Source organism: Falco rusticolus, chromosome 1, assembly GCF_015220075.1.
Source record: "Falco rusticolus isolate bFalRus1 chromosome 1, bFalRus1.pri, whole genome shotgun sequence".
NCBI lineage: Eukaryota > Metazoa > Chordata > Aves > Falconiformes > Falconidae > Falco > Falco rusticolus.
Genome location: NC_051187.1, coordinates 67,429,003 through 67,452,106, shown reverse-complemented (window position 1 = coordinate 67,452,106; position 23,104 = coordinate 67,429,003). Strand labels below are relative to the sequence as shown.

At 39.2% G+C, this 23,104-nt stretch overlaps 1 protein-coding gene across 3 annotated transcripts in view; it reads left to right on the top strand.

Moving 5' to 3' along the window:
- The window catches only part of TRMT9B (tRNA methyltransferase 9B (putative)), a 121,386-nt gene that overhangs the window by 88,156 nt on the left and 10,126 nt on the right, over window positions 1-23,104 (top strand). The window contains exons 3-5 of one of the 3 annotated variants that reach the window (XM_037382439.1): window positions 2,737-2,897; window positions 9,438-9,949; window positions 21,723-21,877. In XM_037382439.1, coding sequence (XP_037238336.1) covers window positions 9,918-9,949; window positions 21,723-21,877 — 187 coding nt within the window. In that variant the 5' untranslated portion in view covers window positions 2,737-2,897; window positions 9,438-9,917. Of the gene's footprint in view, window positions 1-2,736; window positions 2,898-9,272; window positions 9,950-21,722; window positions 21,878-23,104 lie in introns of those variants that run through there. The other 2 variants (XM_037382448.1, XM_037382457.1) reach the window with 2 other exon arrangements.

The following is a 23,104-nucleotide window of genomic DNA, read 5'->3' as shown; positions in this document are numbered from 1 at the left end:
CAAGTGGCTTGTGTTATAGACCAGTAATTTTTCTCTGAGTGAAGCAAATTCTTGCAAAACTTGCCATCTCTCCTACTCAGAGTAGGCAAACAGATAGGCACTGCTGAAATACTGTTTTCTTTGCAGAGCCCTGAAAATCCTCAGAAGTAATACAAAAAATAAAAACAGACCTCTGGGGCTTGGAGGTGTAACGCAGGAACCTGTTTCATTTTCTCTGAACAGTCACCTCAGAATTGTATGCTGCCTTCCCATCAGTGATTTTTGAGGTAGGTCTGTACATAGCAGAATGTACAGTTTGCATCCACCTTAAGGTGATCCTTTAATCTTGACAACTGAATGTCCTGAATGCACACCAGCATGACTTCTGGAAGGGTTTGTTCACATAATCTTCCACCACAAGAGAACCACTTCCTTGCAAAACTCTTGAATAAGGACACTCGTGCTCATGGAAAGGTTTTAGAGACTTTAGGGTATGCTTAAAAGGTGTGACACACCAAACCTTCCTGCCTAGTGCTGAATTCAGCTGCAACAACCTGGGGTAGCGGGCCTTTTGGGCTGGGGTGTCCACTAAACCCATCTCCTTTCTCAGATATGAGGTTGGGGTGCAAGGGCTGAGCTAAATAGACAAGGCAGAATCGTGGGACTGCTGACTGATGCTATACCCCTCATACTGCTTATACACTTGAAAAGTGATTCAGATGCATAGATGATGAGTACAGGTTGAGAGTCTGGAACAGAAAAGCACAGTGAAGTGAACAAGGGAGACAAGTATACAAAGCAAAAACATTTCGTTTGTAACAATACCAAACAGAAACTGGGCAAAATATCATGACTTTTAGACAAGAGCACTGAAAATGTCTGATTAATATTTGTTCCTATTATTATAATATGGTATATGTATACATATTTTATAAAGCAAACTGTGAAGCAATACAAGTGAACTACTGTAATGTAGTACAATGTAACTACTGAAATGCTGCAGTAAAGATGGCTAATGTATTAAACCCCAACAAATTACATGCTTCCATAAATATGTAAAGTTAATCTGTATGTAGTACACTAAGGAAAGCAAGTCAAATTTCTAGTTTGACTGCTTGTAAGCATCTGTTAAAGCAGTACAAGAATCTTAATGGGCACTTTGCATTAGTAGCATGTGCAAATTTGGGAACAGAATCTGATCTTGTGATTCTTACTCTGAATCAGCCAGAAATAATGCATTTTTTTTTTTAAAGGTTAGGACTCATATATCCAAACATTCCCATATTTGGCATCTGACCTGCTCCCTGAACTCCAGCTGAGTAAGTCTGAGTAGATCTCATGTTGACTAAAGGGAACTTAGATACTCAGTTAAATGAAGATACTAGGGCTCAGTGGTCTAAGCGTAGGCTTCCATGCCATTTGTGATGACCTAGGGGATCCTGTCAGGCCTCCACAAACTTGCTGCAGAAGGGCACAGATCTTGTACAGTTCCTGCATCGTATTTTCCAGTCTTGTGGGGATATTTCAGGTGACAGGCCCCTCTCTGTAGCCATCTAAACTGAAATATCTTCATCTGTGAGGAAATACTTCCAACTCAGGTGACGTATCTAAACATATCTTCAGATGGCTCAACAGCATCCATTTGTCTGATTTAGAGGGAATTGTATATGTTATCCAAATGTAAGTGCAGGGATGTGTTTATCAGGGTCTAAAAATCTGCACGGTGGATGCAGAACTAGTGCACAGCTATGTGACAGGTGTGATTGGTAGCGGTTAAACTGGTAGAAGAAAAACAACTTACTGTGTAAGCATATCCAGAGAAGGTGAAGAAGTGCATTGCAGCATGAAGATAGTCATGAGATAGCTGTAAGGATCATGAATGATACACCATCATAATGCTATACAAGCAGAAACACATTTTCTATGTGTAGAAAACAGGAAAGTAGAGCGGGAATATTCTCACCACACTGTTCTTTTAGACACAGCAATAGCTTTAATCCACCTCCGTTTCCTCCTCCTGGTTTTCAACTAACTCATTGCTTTCCATTAGTGAGAAGTTTTCAGAGCTTAGCATCTCTCATTAAGGCCATCAGCAATCGCCTCAGTTGCACCCATTGGATCCGGAAAGAAAAAACTGGTTTATGGCATGTTTTACACGGCTTTTTTTTTTGTGATGGGTGGTCATGCCTGAGCTGAAGCCGTATCAGAGAAGCCACTGCCCATGATAGCAGGGCATAGGATTCTTCTCAGGTAAACAGGTCTACATCTATACTGGCAAGGATTAAAAGAAAAGAAGGCACTTGGGCTTAACCACTGTGCTCAGATTTTCCAAACTGTTTAGCTGTTAGCATGCTTCCTGCGATATTTTGGCAGATGCCAGTTAGGATTTCACCAGACAATTCCTGAGCTTGGCTCAGAAGACAGCACAGGCTGGGGATTTTTCCTAAAAAGCAGTTCCCTGCTCCATGTGCTATGCAATAACACTGAACATCTTGGTCTGGGAGTAGGGAAGCAGTGGCCTTTCAAAAATTCATTGGTTTGAATGTAGTGTAGCATACCTCAGTCCTCTAACCTCTGTCCCTCCCTGGTACAGATCAGACATTTCCCTTCAGATCTTTGTTGTGATTCCTGCCAAGACGTGGAGATGCTAACCTGAAGTCTACTAGTGGTCAAGAACTTTTACACATATTTTTGATGTAAAGATTTTTTTTTGGGGGGGGCACATTTTAACCACATCTTTTCTACTCCTCATGTCAGGTGCTTTCCCTGCCAGTGGTCACTCTCTCAAGGCCTAAAAGCTCCAAGTGACATCAACAGAGAAACATGTTAGCTTCCTCTCTCTGCTGGTGGCATTGAGTGTAACAGCAGTTTGCTTCCAAAGGAGAAATCTGAAGGGCCTCAGAAAGCAAGTTGTATGGGTAAGCTTAAAATGGTTAACCATTTCAAAATCTGTTAAAGTTCTATTATGCATTTTGGGTGATCTTACCAGTATTAGGATCTCACTTCAGAGACACAGGAGAAGTGGACCTGCAGCTTTAGTGAACTAAAGAAGGTGCATTTTCAAGATAAGAAGTGAAAAGCAGAAAGACGGTTTGTTCTGGAGTTTTTCCCTACTTGGGATGGGAAACCATGCTATACATACATGCAGCTAACATGAGACTTTTCCTAGCTCTGATGCAGTTTGGACAGGAGGATCTAACTGGAGTGTGTTCCTTTTTTCTGTTCCTTGGTGATCAGAAGGAATTAAATTAGACTAACTACCCCCCACCCCTATGAAATGGGCTAACAGACAAGAAAACAGAGCCCAATGCATTGGGTTGAGTTGAGCACATTGCTTTATTTTGTCCTGACAGTTATAGGATGTGGGTATATATGGGAAGAATAGGAGCCCTAGGGACTAAGGAGAAAAGACAGTGGACTCCACAGCTCCAGGAAAATGGTTTCTGCTGAGATCTCTTGGTACCAGAAGTCTGACATATTCACAGTACTCCTGGTAGATAGTTCAGCTGAGAAAGACAATATTTAAGGCCCAGAGTATTCTGAACTCATCTGCCATCTAAAGTAAGAAGAAGATGAAAAAGAAGCACATGGTCTTCTTGTAACAGATTTGGTCTGCTGTGAACATGGGGAGGCTGTGGACGTGCCATCTTTCAATACTGTCCACTGTGTAGCTACATGTGGCTACTGCCAGTCTGACACACATGCACAGCCTTCTTAGTGGCCTGTGATCCATTGCAGGGAGAGACTGATGGGATGCTCACTTATTGTGTTTCTTTCTGTCCTGTGCACCAGATACTAGCTTTAAACAACATTCAAAAACATTTGTTGATGTTTCTGTTTTTAGTGTTTCAGTCTTGCTCAATATACTAAAATCACATGAAAACCGAGCAAGATACACCTATTTCTAAAATGTATGTGTCATACTCTGCACAGTACGTGAAACTGATAGCAGTCATTGGATCTTTCAAGCTCAGAAATTCAGGCATCAGAAGACCCAGCTGCTTTTTTTTTCAAATTCTAACGAGATTTGTAATGCACCTGGTAAATATCTGCCCTTTCAGAAACACAATTTCACTTCTGCCAAAATAAGCATTGAGAGTATTAACGCAGGTCAAGTGGTTTACTGTTGGTATGAGCAACAGCATAAGTAACCCATAATTTGAATCTAAAATGAATAATGAGTAGCTACCATTGTATGATTTAAGACTGAACAAAACAGAAGGCAGTAAGGAAATCTAAGAAAAAGGTGCCTGAAAAAGCAAAAGAAAAGAAAAGAACATTATAGCTGAGTTACTTTTCTTGCTTTAGCTGTGACACAGGTGGGAGAACAACTGTGGAGGTGAGTGGAGCCTCAGGTAAAGGATTAGAAAACCTATAAAACCTGACAAGAACAAAGAATCCCTGAGTCTCGTGAACACTTTTGAGCTTAAGGAGCTAAGTCTGACTGAACTACCTCCAGTTTCCCACATCTCCTGGGGTAGCTGGTCAAAAGACCGGTAAAAACCTGTTAACAGAGTGCGTGGAATCAAATTTGCCATCATATATAGACAAATATTTTCTGTAGACAATGTGCACTGCACTGTTCTAGTCTGTTTTAAGCTCTTTCTAGGCTGATGGCCCAAACAGTCTGGGATGGGGATCAATGTCTAGAAAGGTGAGTTGAGTGCTGGCTTTTTCATGGACTTTATGTGTGTTTTGGGACAAATATTTTGATCTCCTGTGACACAATTATTGTTAATAACTTAATAGAGGAAGAAAGTTTATGCTTTCCAAAAAGAAGTGGGAGCATTAGAGGCCTGCATCTTCCTGACCCAGGAAATGACAAGGATCTGTGTTTTATTGTACAAGTGCACTATTCACTCTCTGTTTGCCCTCTTTTACATTTACTTGTCTCTGAAGCTGAATTTCAGTTCATACTGGAGGCATTCAGTGAAGTGCATTTTTATTATATGCTTCAATTCAGATCAAAATGTCAAAACACTATAGGAAAGTAATCTTTATTCTTAGCCATAGAGAAGAAATGCATATACTTGAAGAGCCTATCCTTGTGCAATGTCTGCAGCACTTTTGCAGAGGAAAGATATTTAAGTACTGAGTGCTTTGTCCTGCAAAGAGATGGCCATTGAATAATAATTAGTTTTTGTAAGGTAAATAAATCCAACTCTCCTTCCCTGCATGCCAAATAGAGTCTTATGCCTTCAGGATGCTGGGATGCATCCCAGGGTCTGATAACATGCCATCCTAACATCTATAGTGTGTGGATGCTAGCAGTCCTGAAATGCTGGTGTTCCTCTGCCTCCAACATAGTTAGGCACAAAATTATGTCATGTTGTTTCTCTTTGGCATTGTTATTTTATTTACAAATGCTCTGTCTCTTCACTACCACAAAAAAACCCAACTACTTCTACTACTGAAAACTGACATTACAAAACAAAGGAGAGGAAGGTTGATGCCAAAATGAAACTGAACGAAGCAATTGTATCAAAAAAAGGTATTCTCAATCTGATTGATAAAGACAACAGTCTCTCTGTGTTCATCTTTCTTCCAAAATATTTGCTTTAAAATTTTAATTGATTAAAGCCAAAGCTAAAATATGTATGAAGTGCAACTTAACAGTGTACAGATTTTACCCATCCTTCCTGACACTTGGCAACATTTTCAGTTGGTATATAATTGATGTATTCGGTCCATCTATGGATCTGGGGTTTGGAGTTGTACTTCCTGGAGAACAGTCAATGGGTCTGCTTGGGTAAGATAGGACATAGATTAAATAAGGGCACCTTAAGGAGCTGTGCATTTTTATGTGGATTTCTTGGATCTACTATTGCATTTCATAATAATTATTTTTCAATTAAATTTTCCACAACACCATTACAGTTGTATCTCACTTTAGCCTCTGATAGTGCAACAAGAAAATAATTTCACTCTTCTGTGGTTGGTTCTGTGCTTTACCTCTTGCAGCAGCTATGTTGAAATCACAAAGACTCATACTAGCGAGGTGAACATGAATTGTCCTGTAAAGCTCGGTTATAATGCTCAAGTATTAAATAATAGTGCTTAGCACTTATGCAACTTAATGCCTTATAATCTTCAAAGCACTTTACAAATCTTAACTAGTTAATCCCCACAGCAGCCTTGTGTGGTAGGTTATGAAGGCCACACATTAAAAATGTCACACAGTATGAGCTGGCCTGCATACTAAGCTTACGTGAAAAAAATACCTGCAGTTACATCCGTGAAGTCATGAATGCTAATTTTACTGGGCTGTAACAAGCCTTACTTTCAATAAATTGGTTCTGCTTTCTTATCCCGTTCAAGGTAAATCTGTTATACTCTGCAGCATTGCTCAGCACACAGTATTATCACAATTTTGAGGATATTTTTTATTATTAAAAATAAGCAGAGAATCTGAATTTTATTTAAGAAATGAAGTTTCTAGTGCCAGTGATTGCAGAGAAAATGCACGGGAAAGGGTCAGAAAGTCTCTAAAGACTGAAACACTCAGGAGAGTAACTACCATATTCACCGACTTCTTTTGAAAACATGAGTTTTGTGATATGGAGGTTGACTGCAGACAAAATATGCTTATACCAAATTTTACTGGGGAACTGAAGTATTCAGAGACCCCACTTCATTCAGGAAATAGTATGTTTTTCTAGGTCAATTTTCTTTGAATTTTTGTGTTCCAGAAAAAAAAAAAAAAAGAAGAAAAAAAAAGAATATTGAATAGCTATTGCTTTAGCCTGTTTCAGGTCTAAAATTTCCCTGTATTTTATGACTAAATATGACTAAAATAAATGTCAATACTGCTTTTAGTTCACTGTAATAATGCTGACTTACTGATGTCACAAATGCCACTGGTTCCAGTTTTTGTTAGTTCTGCTGGAAAACTTTTTAAAACAACATTACAGTTTGAAGGTAACATTGTAATTCTATGTGAAGACCCAATTCAGCAACCAAAGATGAAAGCTATTAGCTCATGATTACATCTTAAGCATCTCCATAGAAAATAAGCCTCTGCAAAGTGTTTATCCTTTGTAATACCTAGCATAGAGAGGAAACAATGGCTTTGACTGGTGAGCCCTTCTTCTAAGAGAAGCAGATAGAAAGCAGATTTTTTGTCACAATTTTTTTTTTAAAAAAAATTAATTTTCCAGAATGTCTACTGAGATAGTGTAGCATGATGTATAAATACAGTATGATCCTTCCTGTCCAAGACATCAGGCAACTTAATGCCTTCCTTTTGCTTTCATCTACAACCGTCTCTCTCTGTAAAGCTTATAATTTAAGAGCTGATCCTTTGTAAGAAGGAAGCTGTATGGTATCATGAAGACTGACTTCAATTCCTTATTTCCCTTCTGCTTCAACCTGGAAACTTTTGTTTCCTTGTTTTTCACTCTCTTTCTTCCTGTCTTTGTTTTCCTTCCTTTTCTTTCCATATTTTCTCACCTCTGGAGAAAAATAACAAATAACCTTTGAAGGAATAATTAGCAATCTCTGTGACCCTGTGGTAAAAACCTTTACCTGATTCACTGCTAAAGTAGTTATCTAAGGATCAGAGTTTCAGACAGACCAGGAAAAGAGAAATTTCTACATGAGAGTTGGTAAGGGATGAGCAGAAAAGACACCCTAGAAAGCAAAGGGATAACAGGCAGAGGCATGATTAGCCACTCTCACATGCTTGCCACTACATAATTCTAAATGTTCCAAGTGGAGCCTGGCGTTCTGCAGACAAACTCATAATTAAATACAGGGTTGTAATACACATGCACAAGAAGCCTGAATTAAGGTTTCATGGGTAGCCTTCTGGCTTTCCCAGCCTTTGACCACTTGATTGGGTGACCTAAATCCTTTTTAATATAGAAAAAATTGATTTCGGTGAGGTCTTTTAATTGCTTAGGGAGGACGGGTTGTTAAGGACTGCAATTCGTTATGCAATTATAGATGCATAAGTACTAGAAAGGAAAAAGTATTCTATTTTGATTCTGCCTAAATTTGTATACCATGCTGAGACCTTAATACCTGTGGTGCATGAAGCTACGTGACTGACATCTATTGCAAATGCATGGGAAGCAGGAAGTCTGCCAGAGAATGTATAGGACTGGTAGATAATCATAGTTCTAAAGGGCATCCAGAAAAGATTAATTTGTAAGGGGAAAGGCTGCATGAATTCACCATGGGGGAGTTTTAAGGGAATCTACATCAGAATCTTTTTATAAAAAGGTTAAATTTGAGGCAGTTGTTTCAAACTGAAGAGCTTTTAAAACAAGTCAGTAACTGTGTCAGCAAACAACATGGACCAGATGGCATTCACAGTTGAGGAATATTTATGAAACTCAGGTACGAAGTTACTGCAGGTGCCGAACTATAAGCTGTTTTGTGTAGCCTTCTGCTGAAATAAGCTTGGTACTTGAAGGTAAATGAGAACGAGCCAAGTATGATGGCATCATACACAGATACCTGAGAAATCTGGGAATGGCAGACCCTCATTTGTCTGCACCAGCCAATTTAGCTGACATTACGTTACAGAGTTAAATTAGCAGATGTACGTGCAAGTATGGAGCAACAGGGACAGGTCAACATGATGTTTGTAGAGGACAATCACGTCTTACAGATCAGTCAAAGCTCTTTGAAGGACTTAAGAAGGTTAATTATGATTTAGCCAACAGCTCTGACTGTTGAATAACTTGATAATGAAGACCAAGAGCTTCATCATTGCTCCATGACTTTGGTGTATTTAATAGAATATTAGGTTCCTATGTCTTTAGTGTAGTTTTTCTCAGCTTGTTCTTATAATCTTCCTGTGTCACTATTGTGGGTTTGTTTGTTTGGTTTGGGTTTTTTTTTCTGTTTTTGTTTTTGTTTTTGTTTTTTTAGTTCAGGTGGAATTGTCAAAATAAAAGGAATGCATGATCCTGAGTAATTCTGGCAGTTTTGAAAATACTATCAATACATGGTCACATTCCCACTGTTTCCTCATAATCCTATCTCCAGGTACCTTCAAAGCTGGTTTGAGCAAAAGGCTACCTATAACAGTAAATAGTTCAGTACCTGCAGTACTTTGTGCGATGCTGTGCCGAGTTCCCTGCCTGTCATATTGGCTCGTATTGCTTCATCACAGTCTTCTCTATCTGTAATCTCTTATACATAATTTATAAGGTCTTGAGACAGGACTATATCTGGTGTTTATATCGCTAATAGTATCAGAGTCCTGGTGCTTGGCTGGGGTTCTCTGTACTTGTCTAATAAACACCAATAAATATGTGAAAGTATAGAAGCAATCTGCCATTTTTAGACTGCTTTCGTAGGAGTCGGTGCTGGAGCACAGGGGAAAAAAAATTTCCCCCTCGGCACTCGGGATGGGAACCCTTGCAGGCAGGACCTAGTGCAGAGGTTGGCTTTGAGCTTAACCTTTACATGAGCAAGAGCTAATCCTCCTTGGCCGCTTTTACCACCAGCAGAGACAGCACGGCTCCCATCAACCTCGGTTTGGAGGATCCCGGGGACCCTGCCGCTCCCCCCCCCCCCTCCCCTCGACGGGAGCAGTCCAGCACCACCATCACCATCTCCACCAGCACCACCCTCCGCTCCTGGCAGGAGACGCCCAAGGGATGAGACGAGACCGCAAGGAGAAGAGTTAACAGGGGAAGCGCTAACCCGGCCCTTCTCGCCCGCCTCCGCCTGCCTGCGGAGAAGTGGGGGATCGGGATCCGCCGGCCGGGGGGGGCCCGGCGGAGAGGCGCGGGGAGGGCGCCCTCCTCGCGCCTCTCCGCCGCCCTCCCAGCCCACGGCGCGGCACGGCTCGGCACCACGGCACGGCTCGGCACCACGGCACGGCTCGGCACCACGGCACGGCGCGGCTCGGTACGGCTCCGCGCGGCGCGGCTCGGCTCGGCTCGGCACGGCGCGGCACGGCCAAGCGCCGCCCCCGCGGCGGGATGCAGCCGCCGCCACCGCCCCGCGGGTGCAGGTAAGGAGCGGAGCGGGGGTGGGGGGGAGCGGGGCCGCCGCGCTGCGCGGGGAGGTGCGGAGGGCAGCTCCCCCCGCCTTCGCCCTGGGCTGCCCGTAGGGGGGGGAAATACTAATAATAATAATAATAAATAAATTTAAAAAAGGCGACAAAATCCCCAACCCCAAACCACCCCCAAAAAAGCACCGCTGAGGGCTGGCGGCGGTAGATTTTTGCAGATCGGCATGGTTCTCTTCCAAACACTGGCCGCCCAGCCGGGGGTGCCCCGGGGGCGCTGACCCACCCCGGGACAGAAGGATTTCGGGATTAACTCGGTTTTTACACACACCCCCCACACCCCCCCCCCCTTCCCCCTTTCCCCTTTTAACCGAACGGAGCGGCGGCTGGCGGAGCTGGGAGCCCGCACGCGGCTGGCGCGGGATTTGGCGGCGCGGTTGGGGAGGGTGGGTTCTAGGAGCCGTGGGGGGAACTGCAACAGAAATAATAAAGTTTCTCCCTGGTCTCCTGATTAATTAAAAATGAAGTATGCTCTGCGCATTGGCAAACAGTCCGAAGCAACGATCTGGAGCATCCTATACCGTAGTAGTTAATTTCTTTTTTTTTTCTCTTCCGAGAAAATTCAAAATATCTAGGTATCGCTTTTGTAAGGCCACATAGAGCCCTCACTCTTGCAGCGTGTTCACTATTTAATGGATGTAAAAGGATTTTCATTCCCGCTGAATGTCAGTGGGAGCAGCGAGAGCTCAGGGAGTCGGGTCACCAGCTCCTTTTCTTTTGCAAAGAAAGAGAGTGCAGAATTAATTCAGCAGCACTGCTGTGCTAATGTGGTGCACAGCACGACATTCCCTGCTGATACAGCTGTTCAGGTGAAGCATGCTTCTGGAGTTTATGATTTTCAGCATGAAACTCGAGAAACAGATAAGAAAAGCATGCAGCAGCCTCTCCATGAGCAAGAGAAAAGGTCCTCTGGGGACGTTTTAATGCCCCATAATGGACTCCAGGGGGTTGGGTTTCATTTTTGTAATTTGTTTTCAGTCTAGTATAGCAATATATTTATTTCAGTTGTATATGCTATTTATAGAGCACGTCTTTGAACCAGCACATTTTTATTTACTGATTTCCTTCTCACATTGTGTATTTGTAATGGATTGCACGCTGAGATAGTTCAGTGGTGCCGCTATTGTTTAACTTACAGAGATGTGCATTTTGGGCAGATTAGGTACGTGTAGGTAACTGTGGAGTGCATTTTAATATCGCCTCTGGCAAGGACATCTTCAAAGGCATAAAACATTTTCAAGTCTGTATATAATGCTAAACTGGACTTGGTGAGAAGAAAAAAATGCAAGTAACTTCATAATTTTCTACATTTTCTAAAGTAATCCAATCATAAATCCACCACTGAAGTTATAAAGCAAATTTAGTTTGAAATCAGCCCCGCATCGACGGATAAACACTTTCCATGCAAACACTCAGATTTGCGAGTATTCTGCCATCCATTCTGGATGGATGAATCAGAATATGGGACAATACAAATGGCATAAGGCTCTGTCCTGAAAAAGTTATGTGCAAATTCCTGCCTTTAGTTATTACTAAATAGGCTACCTGAGGTCAGTAAGATGATTTACAATACATAAAGTTAAGCAGATGTCCATGTCTTTGCAGTAACAGGATCTACATATCCAAGTTTGTAAGTAATACTAGATACAGAATAATCCGGTGTGGCAGAAAACCACAGTTTGAGGGCTGCACGTCTTTTAATTTCTAAAGATGAACGAGATTGGAAAAATACTTCAGACTTTTCTATGCTTATGAATTAATTTGAAAATAATTTAAAAATGAAAAATGAACTTCTGTTCAAAAGTGCTTAACATTAAAGACACTGCTTCTTCAAAAGTTATGTATATACCTTCGTAAATGGAGACAGAAATACCAACTGAATTACTGGGAGAAAAAAAGTCTAACTATTGAAAAATAAAATAAATATTTGTCTCTTAGTCAGGCTTTACGTACTTGACTAAAACTCATGTGACACCGAGTCCTACCCGATTTATTTTTTTTCCTCAGAAAAGTTTAAACATAACACAGTTGGACCAGAGGCACTGTATATTTAGGTTTGTGTTTTGCTGTTGAAAAATATTCCATTTTGAAGAAAGCTTTACTTTTGGGTCTACATTTAATAATTTCAGAAAAATTAATTACTTGTGGACCAAAGTTGTTTTAAAAAATATTTCTATTGATGATTCAGATACCAATGTTTTTAGGTATCAACTCTTGTTCGGCATCATACAATAATTTCCTGGAAAATATTGATTTTAAGAAAATAAAAAAATTGCATCTAAAAAGGCCGTTGTATTAAGATATTTTTCCAGAGAACTTTTGTGGTGGTTGTATGAAATTTCAGCTCCCTTAGGGAGGTTTTTCTTTCTATGCCAAATAGGAAAAATTGCTTTATATAAAGGCCTTTCTTTGCCTTAAAATAGAGGGCTTAGATATATTGAGTTATGTAAAAAGGTATCACTCATACTATAAAGCACTTAAAATGAAACAGCCTTTCAGTGAGACTGTGGTGGTTTATGGAAACAAGAACCTTTTCTAGGCATTTTGGCTGCAGGGATGCTAAGCCTTTACGCTGCTCAGTCCACTCCAGCTGCGACTGGAAGAACCTGTGTCTTTGATAGTGGCAAGACACTTCTTGGAGGGTTGCAACTCGACCTTTTAGTAACAACATAATGCAATTTTTCTGCATTGAAGTCTAGCTCTGAATCCTGATAGGATTACTGGTGTATCTTCAGATGCCTTTGTCAGCTGCGTAAGCACCCAATTACTATCAGATAGTACTTAAAATAACTTTTGGTCTTTGAGCACTGTGAAACACCTTTTCTCTTTCAAGAAAGCAAATACAAATACATGACTTCCTATGATTAACAGTAACGTGAAAATAAAAGCTAACCAGTCAGATTTTTGAGTTTTGTAGGATAATAAAAACGGAATTCTGTCTTTGCTCTCATTTGGATGGTCAGAATGAGACATCCTGAGGTTAACTTGATATACCTAATACTGTCTGCCACAATGCTTGTTCTTTTGAAATTGTATTTGGTGAGTATACTGAGCACTAAATACATTTGTATAAGAATATTTTTAGATAGGAAATTGTATGTTTGGTTATAATAAACGTGATAAGAGTAGTTTATAAAAGGTATCAAGAGAATCCATTTAGTAGTTCCATAATTACTGTAATTTGTTGTGCAATATTTTATATTTAATCTTTGGATCAAAGGTAAACATTGGCAGCCTTAATTTGGAAACTTGTTTGATAATGTGCTGCTTATCTTTCTGTCACCAAGATATCCAGTTTCAGCAAAAGATGAATTTTAAAGTAATTGAATGTCTTAAGTCAGTTTGTAAATTGTTTTAATTGGGGAGGCTTTGTGTGTAGCACCAAGTACAATATAAGTACCAACAGTGATGAGCTCTATGGGCTGGTGAACGAGGAGAATTATACTGCATAAATTAAAACTAATCCGTCAGGGCATAGTAGTGTGAATGCAAACCCAGAGTGTGAGGAAACAGAAGGAATTTAGAAAGCTATAATTCCAGAACTGTAGGATGACATTAAGGAATCAAATATTCCTATGAATATAGTTTGGCATGAAGAATGCAGACATATGGAGAGGATACAGAGAATAACAACAATACTTGTAAAAGACCACCTAGACTGATTCATCAGGGAGGATGAAAAGTAAATATTTAATACTTAGTTAACTGCTGGTAAATAAAGGAGAGGAGAAGAGAACTGTTTACAAGTATTTGAGAGATACAGTGACCAAGGAGGCAAAATAGCCACATCTAAAGCTTATGAGTAGGGTAGCACGGCCAGGGACTTTGAGATACTGGTGCAGCGCTATCAGGAATCAAACCAACCTGCTGAAAGTCAGGAGGAAATTAGTTTAATATCTGTACTAATTTAGCTGTAGAAACAACTCCTGTGTTGAAGAGTGGTAAACATTGTGAAGCAGCCTTTCAGCCTTTCATTATTTTTTTTCTACAGCAGGTCACTGAAATCTTGCTCATAACTTGAATAGCTGAAGTTTTGTACTTCATAGACACACAGAGTCACAAGGCTAGATGTTGGGGTATCATCTGCCTCCCCTGAAGCTGCATCAATTACGTGTTACATCAATGTATTTCCTGACAGTTGCTTAAATGATTTATCTTTTTAAGAGCCCATTGATGGAGGCTTCTTCATGACCTACCCAGTCCACACACAGTTGTCTCCAGTGGTTTTCTGTCCTTGTTTTTAAAATGCCTCACCTGTATCTTCCTTGCTGTAGTTTAAGCCCGCTATTTTTTGTCTACCCTTTGTTTTGGAGAACAGGTTATTCCCTCCTATTTTTCAGCAGCCCTTCTTGTATGAGAAGATGGTTCTGTCTTGTCCTGAACAAACAATTTGAAACAACCATCTTTCCCAGTGGTTTACTTGATTTCTGATCTCTTTGAGATTTGCAATGATCTCTGATCATTTTTGTTCTCTTCTGTATTATTCTTGCTTGAAATTGGCCGTAATACTCAAACTGATACATCAGCAGTGCTGACTGTAGGAGAAGAACAACTTTATGTAACTTCAAAGTATCTGCCCTATTTCTGTGTGCTGGTCTTACTTTTTTTTTTTTTTTTTTTTTTTTTTTTGCAACAGTATCTTGTAAAAGCTACCATAACACCATAGCACGTATGGTGTTAAATCTGTGAGATGTTATAACGCCCAGACCTACTTTTGTAGAGCTGCTGCCAGTCGTCCTTCAGACTATATTTGTGCAGTTTGTTATCCTTATCTAAATGAAATGCTTTGCTTTTGTATTTTTCGATCTGTTAAAACACTTGAATTCTAACACCATTATCCAGTGCATTTGAACCCTTGCCAGTTTGGTCCGTCTGCAGATAGAATGCTATTCCCTAATCCATTATGCAAAGAAATCACGGAGGAGTACCCAAAACAGACTCTTGACCAGATTTGTTCAGGGTATCCTTCCAGCGTGACAGTGAATTGTTGATAACTACACTCTAAATTGACACTTCTGAACAGTACTAACTTCTGCTGCAATTTCATCTAAACCAACTGTCCCTAATTTGTTTACAAGAATATCATGAGACCAGGGACTATACGTGCTGCCCACAGGTTTCTCAAAACTAATTGCTTGTGGCCCTAAGACTGGCAAATCAGAGGCCAGTGCAATCAGTTCCCTAAATACTGTTTATTAGGCTAGTTGTTTTGAAAACTCTGAACTTATTTAAAAAGTCCCAATCTATTGCTTCCCTATATTCTTTTCCCTTTGTCACTGATATATTAGCTGCTTGGTGGCAATTAATAAGAATAGTGAAGAAGAAGAAAAACCTAAACACTTTGCTCTTCTCAGCACCATTTATTAACATTTTTTTCCTAGTCCTCCCTTCTATTTTAATGTCAGTACATAGTGTTTCTGTGCAGGATCTGAAGATGCACATCAGTGCACATCTAGCACCAGGGATTTTTGACTGTATGGGAATCTGGTAGGAAGAGACCATCTGCTGGGAGCTGATTTATGAGTTTTGATGTGATAGTAAAGATGAACAGACATTTAAAGGGACTGTGCAACTTTTGCATGAGTATGCTCCTTCTTTCAGTGTTTTTTAATGGCAAAGGGTCCATGTTTGTGCATTGTCATCTTAGCAGAATGCTACTTACCTACAGAATGGAGTTTATGTACTTGGTGAAGTAAATCTCTTTACAGTGCAACCTCTCAGCTACGCAGACTGTGGTAGACCATGACCCTAAATGCAAAACAGCAAAGGGAATATTAAATGATTAACTGATCCAAGAATGTGCAGTGAATAGTACTAGGTTTTGCCTGGACTGCAAAATGAAGCTGACAAAATGAATGTGGTGGTGAATGTTTGTTATTTTGAGTAACTAGAGCTTGAACTGTAAACTTACTTAGCCCGAGATCTTGAAAGAACAGCCTCAGTGCTTTCAGTCTCTCTTTGGGGGAAGGTCATCTCTATTTTGTAGTAAGAAAAAATACAATGATAGTGACTTTATTTCAATCAATGAAATTGCTTTAAAATTCTAGGTTCACAGTGAGCATTTCAACTAACAGTGATTCTTGTCAAATGTATCTCAGCTCTTTGTTTTTCACTTCAGAATTTCCCAGATTTTACTGGAGGAAGGATTCTTAATCATGACTTCAGCTCAATAAGGTTTCAGATATGCTGCACAGAGTTCCCCTTGCTCTAATTTGAAGCTGTGCATTTTCATGGGATTGTAGCAGTTCATGCGTGGGTGAAATTAATAACTGGAGTTGTTAGCCTTATGTAAGCAAATCATCTACTGTATCCTCTTGCTAAACTTTCATGCAGCTAGTTTAGCTATTCATGGCAGGATTCCTATAATTTTGTTTCATTATCCTTTGTTTACTAATAAAGCTGTTTTACGTAATGATTCATATCTGGAAGCAATTTAGTATGTCATCATAGTCCAATTTGTTGCCTTCATTATTGAAATGAGAAAGTACTGTCAATCAGAATGGAAGTTATTACTATGATTTATAAATTCAATCCCAACTGTAAGCAAAGTCCTGATAGAGAAATCCTAGGTCTGTATTGAAGGGCTGCAGTGAGGTTTTGCAGTTGGAGATTAATTGGATTTTTGTATTTGCTTGGAAGAAAAGACATGTGGTTTATAGGTGACCATTAGGGCTGCACACTTAACTTTCTGTGGCTGCTTATATTTGAGTGAAAAGACTGGTAAGTCTGAAGTAAACTGGAAGTAAACTGAAAGTATTTCTCACTGTGTATGTAGTTCTCCCTATTCTGTAGACGAGGGGAGAGAGTGCAAATTGGACTACCTCACTTTTTAATTAGCTGTTAGTGTCAGCTACAGCTGCACATGTTATTGCTGGAGAGCAAGGTACTGTGGGACATAGACCTGGCTCTTGTGGTTTATGCTGTTCAATTTAAGGCCAGTGATTAATTAGGTTATTGGACCCATAGCTGGAGGTGCATGCGTAACCAAGATTTATGTTGCTGTGGCAACACAGACAGACACAACTGTGGTGAATTTCATAGATCTTTGAAGTAGGAGTTCACCTAATCCAAAATGGGATTGAGAATTCCCATCAGTGCATGAAGAGTGTAACTGAGAGGGATCCTCATTAATAGACTGAAACCTTGCATATCTGACTCTCAAACTGAGTTAATTCCTGCAGCTCATCAAAGGGTTAGAGAAAACAGGCAGCTGCAAGAGAGAAGGCAAAAGGAAAGCCTGTGGCTCAAATTGATCAAGAGCAATTGATTTGCAGACAAATGAGAGCAATGCAGGATTTGATTACTACTGTGAAAATCACAGGGTGCTTCCAAGAGGCCATTGACAAAAAGTTTGGAACATGTTCCACGTGTCTGGCCTGGAAATAGAGGCAAGTGGGAACTGCACATGAGCCAGGTCAAGACTTCACGGGATTATACATCAAATTAAAATAGTGGTGGTGGCATAACACATGCTAAGATAGATGAAGATGTGAAAATCTTAGGTGGATGGGAGTGGGTAACCTCATTGAGGAGGGCTGCAAGGGGTTCAGAAGAACTGCTGGAAGGTGTGGAAAGCTTTGGGTGGGCTGTGGTAGAGGCAGAGGTTTTGGACTGGACGCTACCTCCTGTGCTTTGATGTCAGGGCACCCCCTTGCATCTGGGAGCCACCAACTGTTTTGTCGATTTGAGGATAAAGGTATGTAATATGGTATAGTCAAAACTGCAAGTCAGACACTTTCAAAAACAAACAAACAGAAAGTCTGAATGCACTTCCCCCGGCTAATAAAAATAATCCTGATTTTTAAAAAATATTGGAAACTGGGATTATTAACTTTTGGTAGTTGTCATTTCAAGGTCACATGGTTAAATGTATTTATTATTTCAGCAGCGATAGATGTCCAAGCAACATGACTTTCCTTAAAGCAGTATCCTTGAAAAGTTAATTATCTAAAAGGTTGCACAATGTTAATGGAAAAGGAAGAAATTTGATTACCTTGAGTGAGATATGCAGCTATGAAAATACAGGATATCATATGCTTGTACAATTCCTTGTACCTCCTGGAAAGCTATAATATTTTGGTTGGTGTTAGTTTGTTTGTGGATTTTTGTTTATTTTTTTTTCTTTAAACAAAGAAGGAAAACAGCAACATAGGAAAGAGTCAATGGGCTATAACTTGTTCACTTTCAAACAGTTTTGTTCATAGACCATAGTTACATCTGATGGACTGGTGATCCATTTCCCCACAAATTCAGCAGAAATTACACTGCAATTTTCATCCAGTTTTCTCACTTCATAGATCAGTTGCAACAAGGGCCTGTTGTAGTCTCACGAGCAAACTTTGCTGACCAGGAAAGACTGACAGGCGAGAAAATCCTGCTCTTCATTTTTTTACCCAAACTGCTGGTGTGCAGGAAGCTGCATCCGCATTTTGGGGACTTGTCAAGACTTGCTGTGGAGTGACTGAACAGCTGGGTGCCAATTTACTGCACACTCCCTACTCTGCACCCGGTCTCTGCATGAGCCCTTTGACAGGAGCGTAAGCACAAGAAAAGAATTGAGCATGGGGAAAGCTTGTCCATAATTACCACCTTCTGCTCTTCTTCTCCTCTTTGCTGGTTTTATCAAACAGCTTCCAGGAAGCTTAAATGAGAACTGGAGCAGATGCTGAAGCAGTGGGATTTCTGGACGTCTCAGATTTTAATTACCTCCTTTGCAAAACAAACTTTGCAATTATCCTGGAAGTTATAATCCAGAAGCTGGATGAACTGAACATTTTTTACAATGCATGTGCAACAGAGACACTCTCTGGTACTCGAGGCAAAGAAGGTGTAATGGTTGTTTTTGTTTATAAAGAGAAATAGAGGTGTTGAGTTTGGCTTGTGAAGTTACATAGCTCTATGTTTCTGATGTTTTCGATGACATTAGACTTGTGTGAAACTGGTACAGCTGCAGGTCTGATCAGACACGCAGGTTTCTTGCCTTTCGTAAGCATTGCAATGAAGAGGTTTATTGCTAGAACATTTCCCTGCCGCGCTTCACAGTAAAACCTGGTAAGTGTTACGGATCTTGACTGGAAAGTCAGTCTGGCAAGTCTAATTTCAGCCTGTGACTTAATTATCTACAAAATATGAACAATTAGCAGGAATTGAAATCATAATGAAACAGTAAATGAAATAGTTTGTATTTTAATCGACTACTGTTATTCTAAGATTCTAACCAAATAATTATCTTGACAATGTTTATATTAATTGTATCTAAAAAAAATAACCTGCAGTGCAGTGTTGTAGTATATGGAATTCTCTACCGTGTCCCGTATAGCAGAAGAGTCATTACCAGTCCAAGTGAATGAGAAAGCTAAAGGAGAAACTTAATGGCCTTGTGATTCAGTAGGACAGTAAGCCGAATTTCAGCCTACATTGGAATTCAATAAAGACTTTTTAGGAAAAGTATAATATAACATTGTATCAATGGGAAAATTCTTACCGTCGTCGAAGTCAAGTTGGCTTTTGTGTTTTTTTTAAATATTCAAATTAACGTTCAGTTCAGACAGCTACTTCCGTAGTTGGCATAAACTGGAATTTCTGTAGCATTTGGAATTTAGTATGAATGATTAAAAACATTCTCCTTTTTTCTTTTAGGAACAGCAAAGTTTGAACAAAGAGCTTCAACTAGAAAGTTAAAAACACTTGGAAACACTGAGCCGCATAGTAACCAAACATGAAATATAAACTAGAGCAAGGAGCTTATCAGATGACAAAAGAAAATAAATGATTGTTAGTCTTTGGAATTTCTGCTTATAAATAGAGGATTTCTAGGCAGTTGAACAACAAAATAGAGTGTGTTTTGAGGCAGAGAGGAAAGACAGCTGCAGACATGAAACACCCAATTTGTTTTATTTAATGGTCAAATAAGAAAAAAAGAATGGGCTTTTGACTCTTAAGGAATCTTTGTTTGAAATTACTGCAACCAACCCATCCTGTTTGACAACATAACTTGAAATGGCATTCTGAGAAAAGTTCTGATTGAGTGACTTCTGGCACATGTAATAAAATTTTAAGCCTGTGTTTCAATACTGTCTGCTTCTGTTGTGCAGTCTGTTTTCTGCTCTTCAAAATTACACTGAAAATGTGCCTATTAGGAATTTGCTATACTGTTACTGAATTCTCTGTGTGTGTGTATAAATATATGAATATACATATATTCAGGTAGTAAAAGGTGAGATAATGCATCACAAAAGATAACTGTGGATCGTACCAGAAAAAAAGAAAGTAAGGATTGTGAAAACATTGAACATAAATGTTTTGAGGAGACATATTCATAGATACTACAGTCAGAACAGAATGTGACGATTTTAACAATTTGGCCCAGCCTTGCATAGCAGAGTACATAAACCCAGTGAAATGGATCAAGTCTTACATACTCTTCTTGTAAGCACTCACACACACTTAGTTTGAAGTACAGTAATACTTTTTTTGCAGCCACTGGGATTAACTCCCATTTTCTTAATGAAAAAAGATTGTGTTTGTAAAACAGGTATTTTGAAGACCACACATTATTTCTTGTTATATGTAATACTTTATTTTAAATCTTTTCTCATAATAACTTTTTTCAACAGTAAAAGACAGAAAGAAACATTTCTTATTATGATTCCAAAATGTGTATTATTTGAAAATCAAGGAAAGGAAAAGAAGAACTTGTTGTATATTTAAAGCCTTTACTTCTGACATTTTCGGATGCAGCCAAAGGAGTCACTTCTATAGTTTCATCTTGATAATATATTGCTCAGTTTCTTGGAAGAAGTTTGGAAACAGGCTTTAATCTCTGCTGAATACTTTGATACTTAAGCAAAGTTTTAATAATGGGAAGGAATACTTCCTGAATAAACAGGCAGTTTTAATTAATTTCAAGGATGCCTTGACACTTTGAAATATAATGTCATCAGCCTGCATCAGATACTAAAGCCTGACTTGGTTGGTGCTTGGATGGGGGGAATTCTTAAAGAAGATGTAACATTCTGTATAAAGGGACTCAGCGTCTGCATGCACTTGGTGTTTTACATGAGTTTAGGGTTAATATTAAAAGTCTAAGAAGATACCACTTTTCAAGTGAATCACTAAAATAAAATACTTTGCTAAGAACTTAAGATAGTGGAGTGGGAGCAGGGAAATCATAGTTTTGTGGCTGAAAAATTTCAACCAACTCATCACTTCTAGAGGGTAGGTCAACCACAAATAATTTATGTGTGATTTAGGGGCTTTGGTTTCAGGGTCCATGTTACATTTCAAATAACATACTAATAGTTTGTCTACCTGTTCACCTTAGCTACAACTGAAAAGTCTATTCTTAATGTCCTGTGCTTAATCATTCTGTGTTTTTGCTGAATACAGGCCCTGTTTTGCACCAGATAAACTTTTACTGCATCGGTGAACTTTAATTAGGAATATGCATGTTATTGAACAGGCACATGCAGTTATATAACACTCCTCAGGCAAGATGATATATTTCAATTTTTTCTTGACTTCCATGAAATAAAATCAGATACTTTTGAGTAAAGACCATTTTATAAATATGATGGCTGTTAGATGGTTGTAATGATTTTATGAATGTGAATTTACAAGGTCCTGAATTATGCATGCCTATGAAATGCAAAGTCTACACTACGCAAAACACGGTTTGTGTTTTGTTGTACATAATCTTTATTCATTATGTTTTCAGGATGGAACATGAGGCTACCCAGCTAGAAAAGCAGCACGTGCATAGTGTGTATGAAAATACAGCTGCCTACTTTAATGATCTGCAGAGCAAAGCATGGCCTCGTGTTCGAAACTTTCTGCTGGAGCAAAAGCCTGGCAGTCTCGTTGCTGATATAGGTAAGTTATTCTCTGAGGTAGCACGAAATATTGTTTATAAGCTTTATTAGTTTATATATTAGTCATATATATCCTTCAGAGCAACTCTGAAGTCTTTAAAACTCATTTAAATTTGTTTTAAAGATGTTTTATAAGTGTTTTAAAACCCATATTAGATGCCATATACCACCTTATTTTATTTCTTTGACAGTGTATCAAGTAGCCAGTAAATACATTTTTTGCATTGTTGACCTAAGCCTTAATCTACCAGTTTCCCCACAGTGGTCTGTGATCCCCCTGGAGGCCTTTTTTAAAAATGGTGGTATTAGCTCAGTTACTTCATATTTCAGTCTCTTGGTTTAAGTACTGCTGGTCTGCAATTTATTGCTTTTCATTTGTTCTAAAACCCCTCCTGTCTAGGCTTTATCTTAAGAGAAAGCTTCTGATGTGATTGCTATTAAAAAAAAATAAATTATGATTTGAGAATCTCCCTGTGATCCTGAATAGGGACACCGAACCCTCATTTTCCTGCTGTGGCATTGTCTTCCCTGCGTGTTCAATTTATACCTTGATTTTTTCTTGCACTTACAGAGTTTTCAGGGTTTTTCAGGTCTTGGTTCCTTTGTTTGTGTTGTGACTTCAATCCTATACAGCACATCATTGCAAACCAGATGCTCCTTTGCATCATTGGATTTTCCTCATTGTTTAGACTAATAAAATACTTTTACACAGCAAGATGTAATAAATGTACACAACAAATTATCCATCTGCCTTATCCTATAAGAGGCAAGCATTATTTGAAGATACTGTAGGCCATAATCAAAGATAATACATAGTTATCTTGCTGCCTCTGAGCAGTACCCCAAAAATACTTGATTACTGTTATTTTTAATATGTATCTTCTTTCAAATGTCTGTGCCATTTTCACTAATAATCTCAGGAAATATCCTGTGGCATACACTCATCCAACAGTCAGCTTAACAATATTTCTCAGCCAAATTTTTTTTTTCACCTCAATAGAAGTTATTTGAAGCTTAGCTGAAGTTCTTTGAGGCTTTTATCAGCAGGTATCGCGGTGGTTGCTGAAAGCTTAAGATCACCCTGTTACAATTTCAGCTGAAATAATTTAGATGCATGTGATACACCCAGAGAGAAGGCAGATGCTTACTTGCCAATAAGGATATTTCCCATCAAGGCATACAAGTTATCATCTCATTTTATGAGGTTTAATAAGATCTACAGGAATCT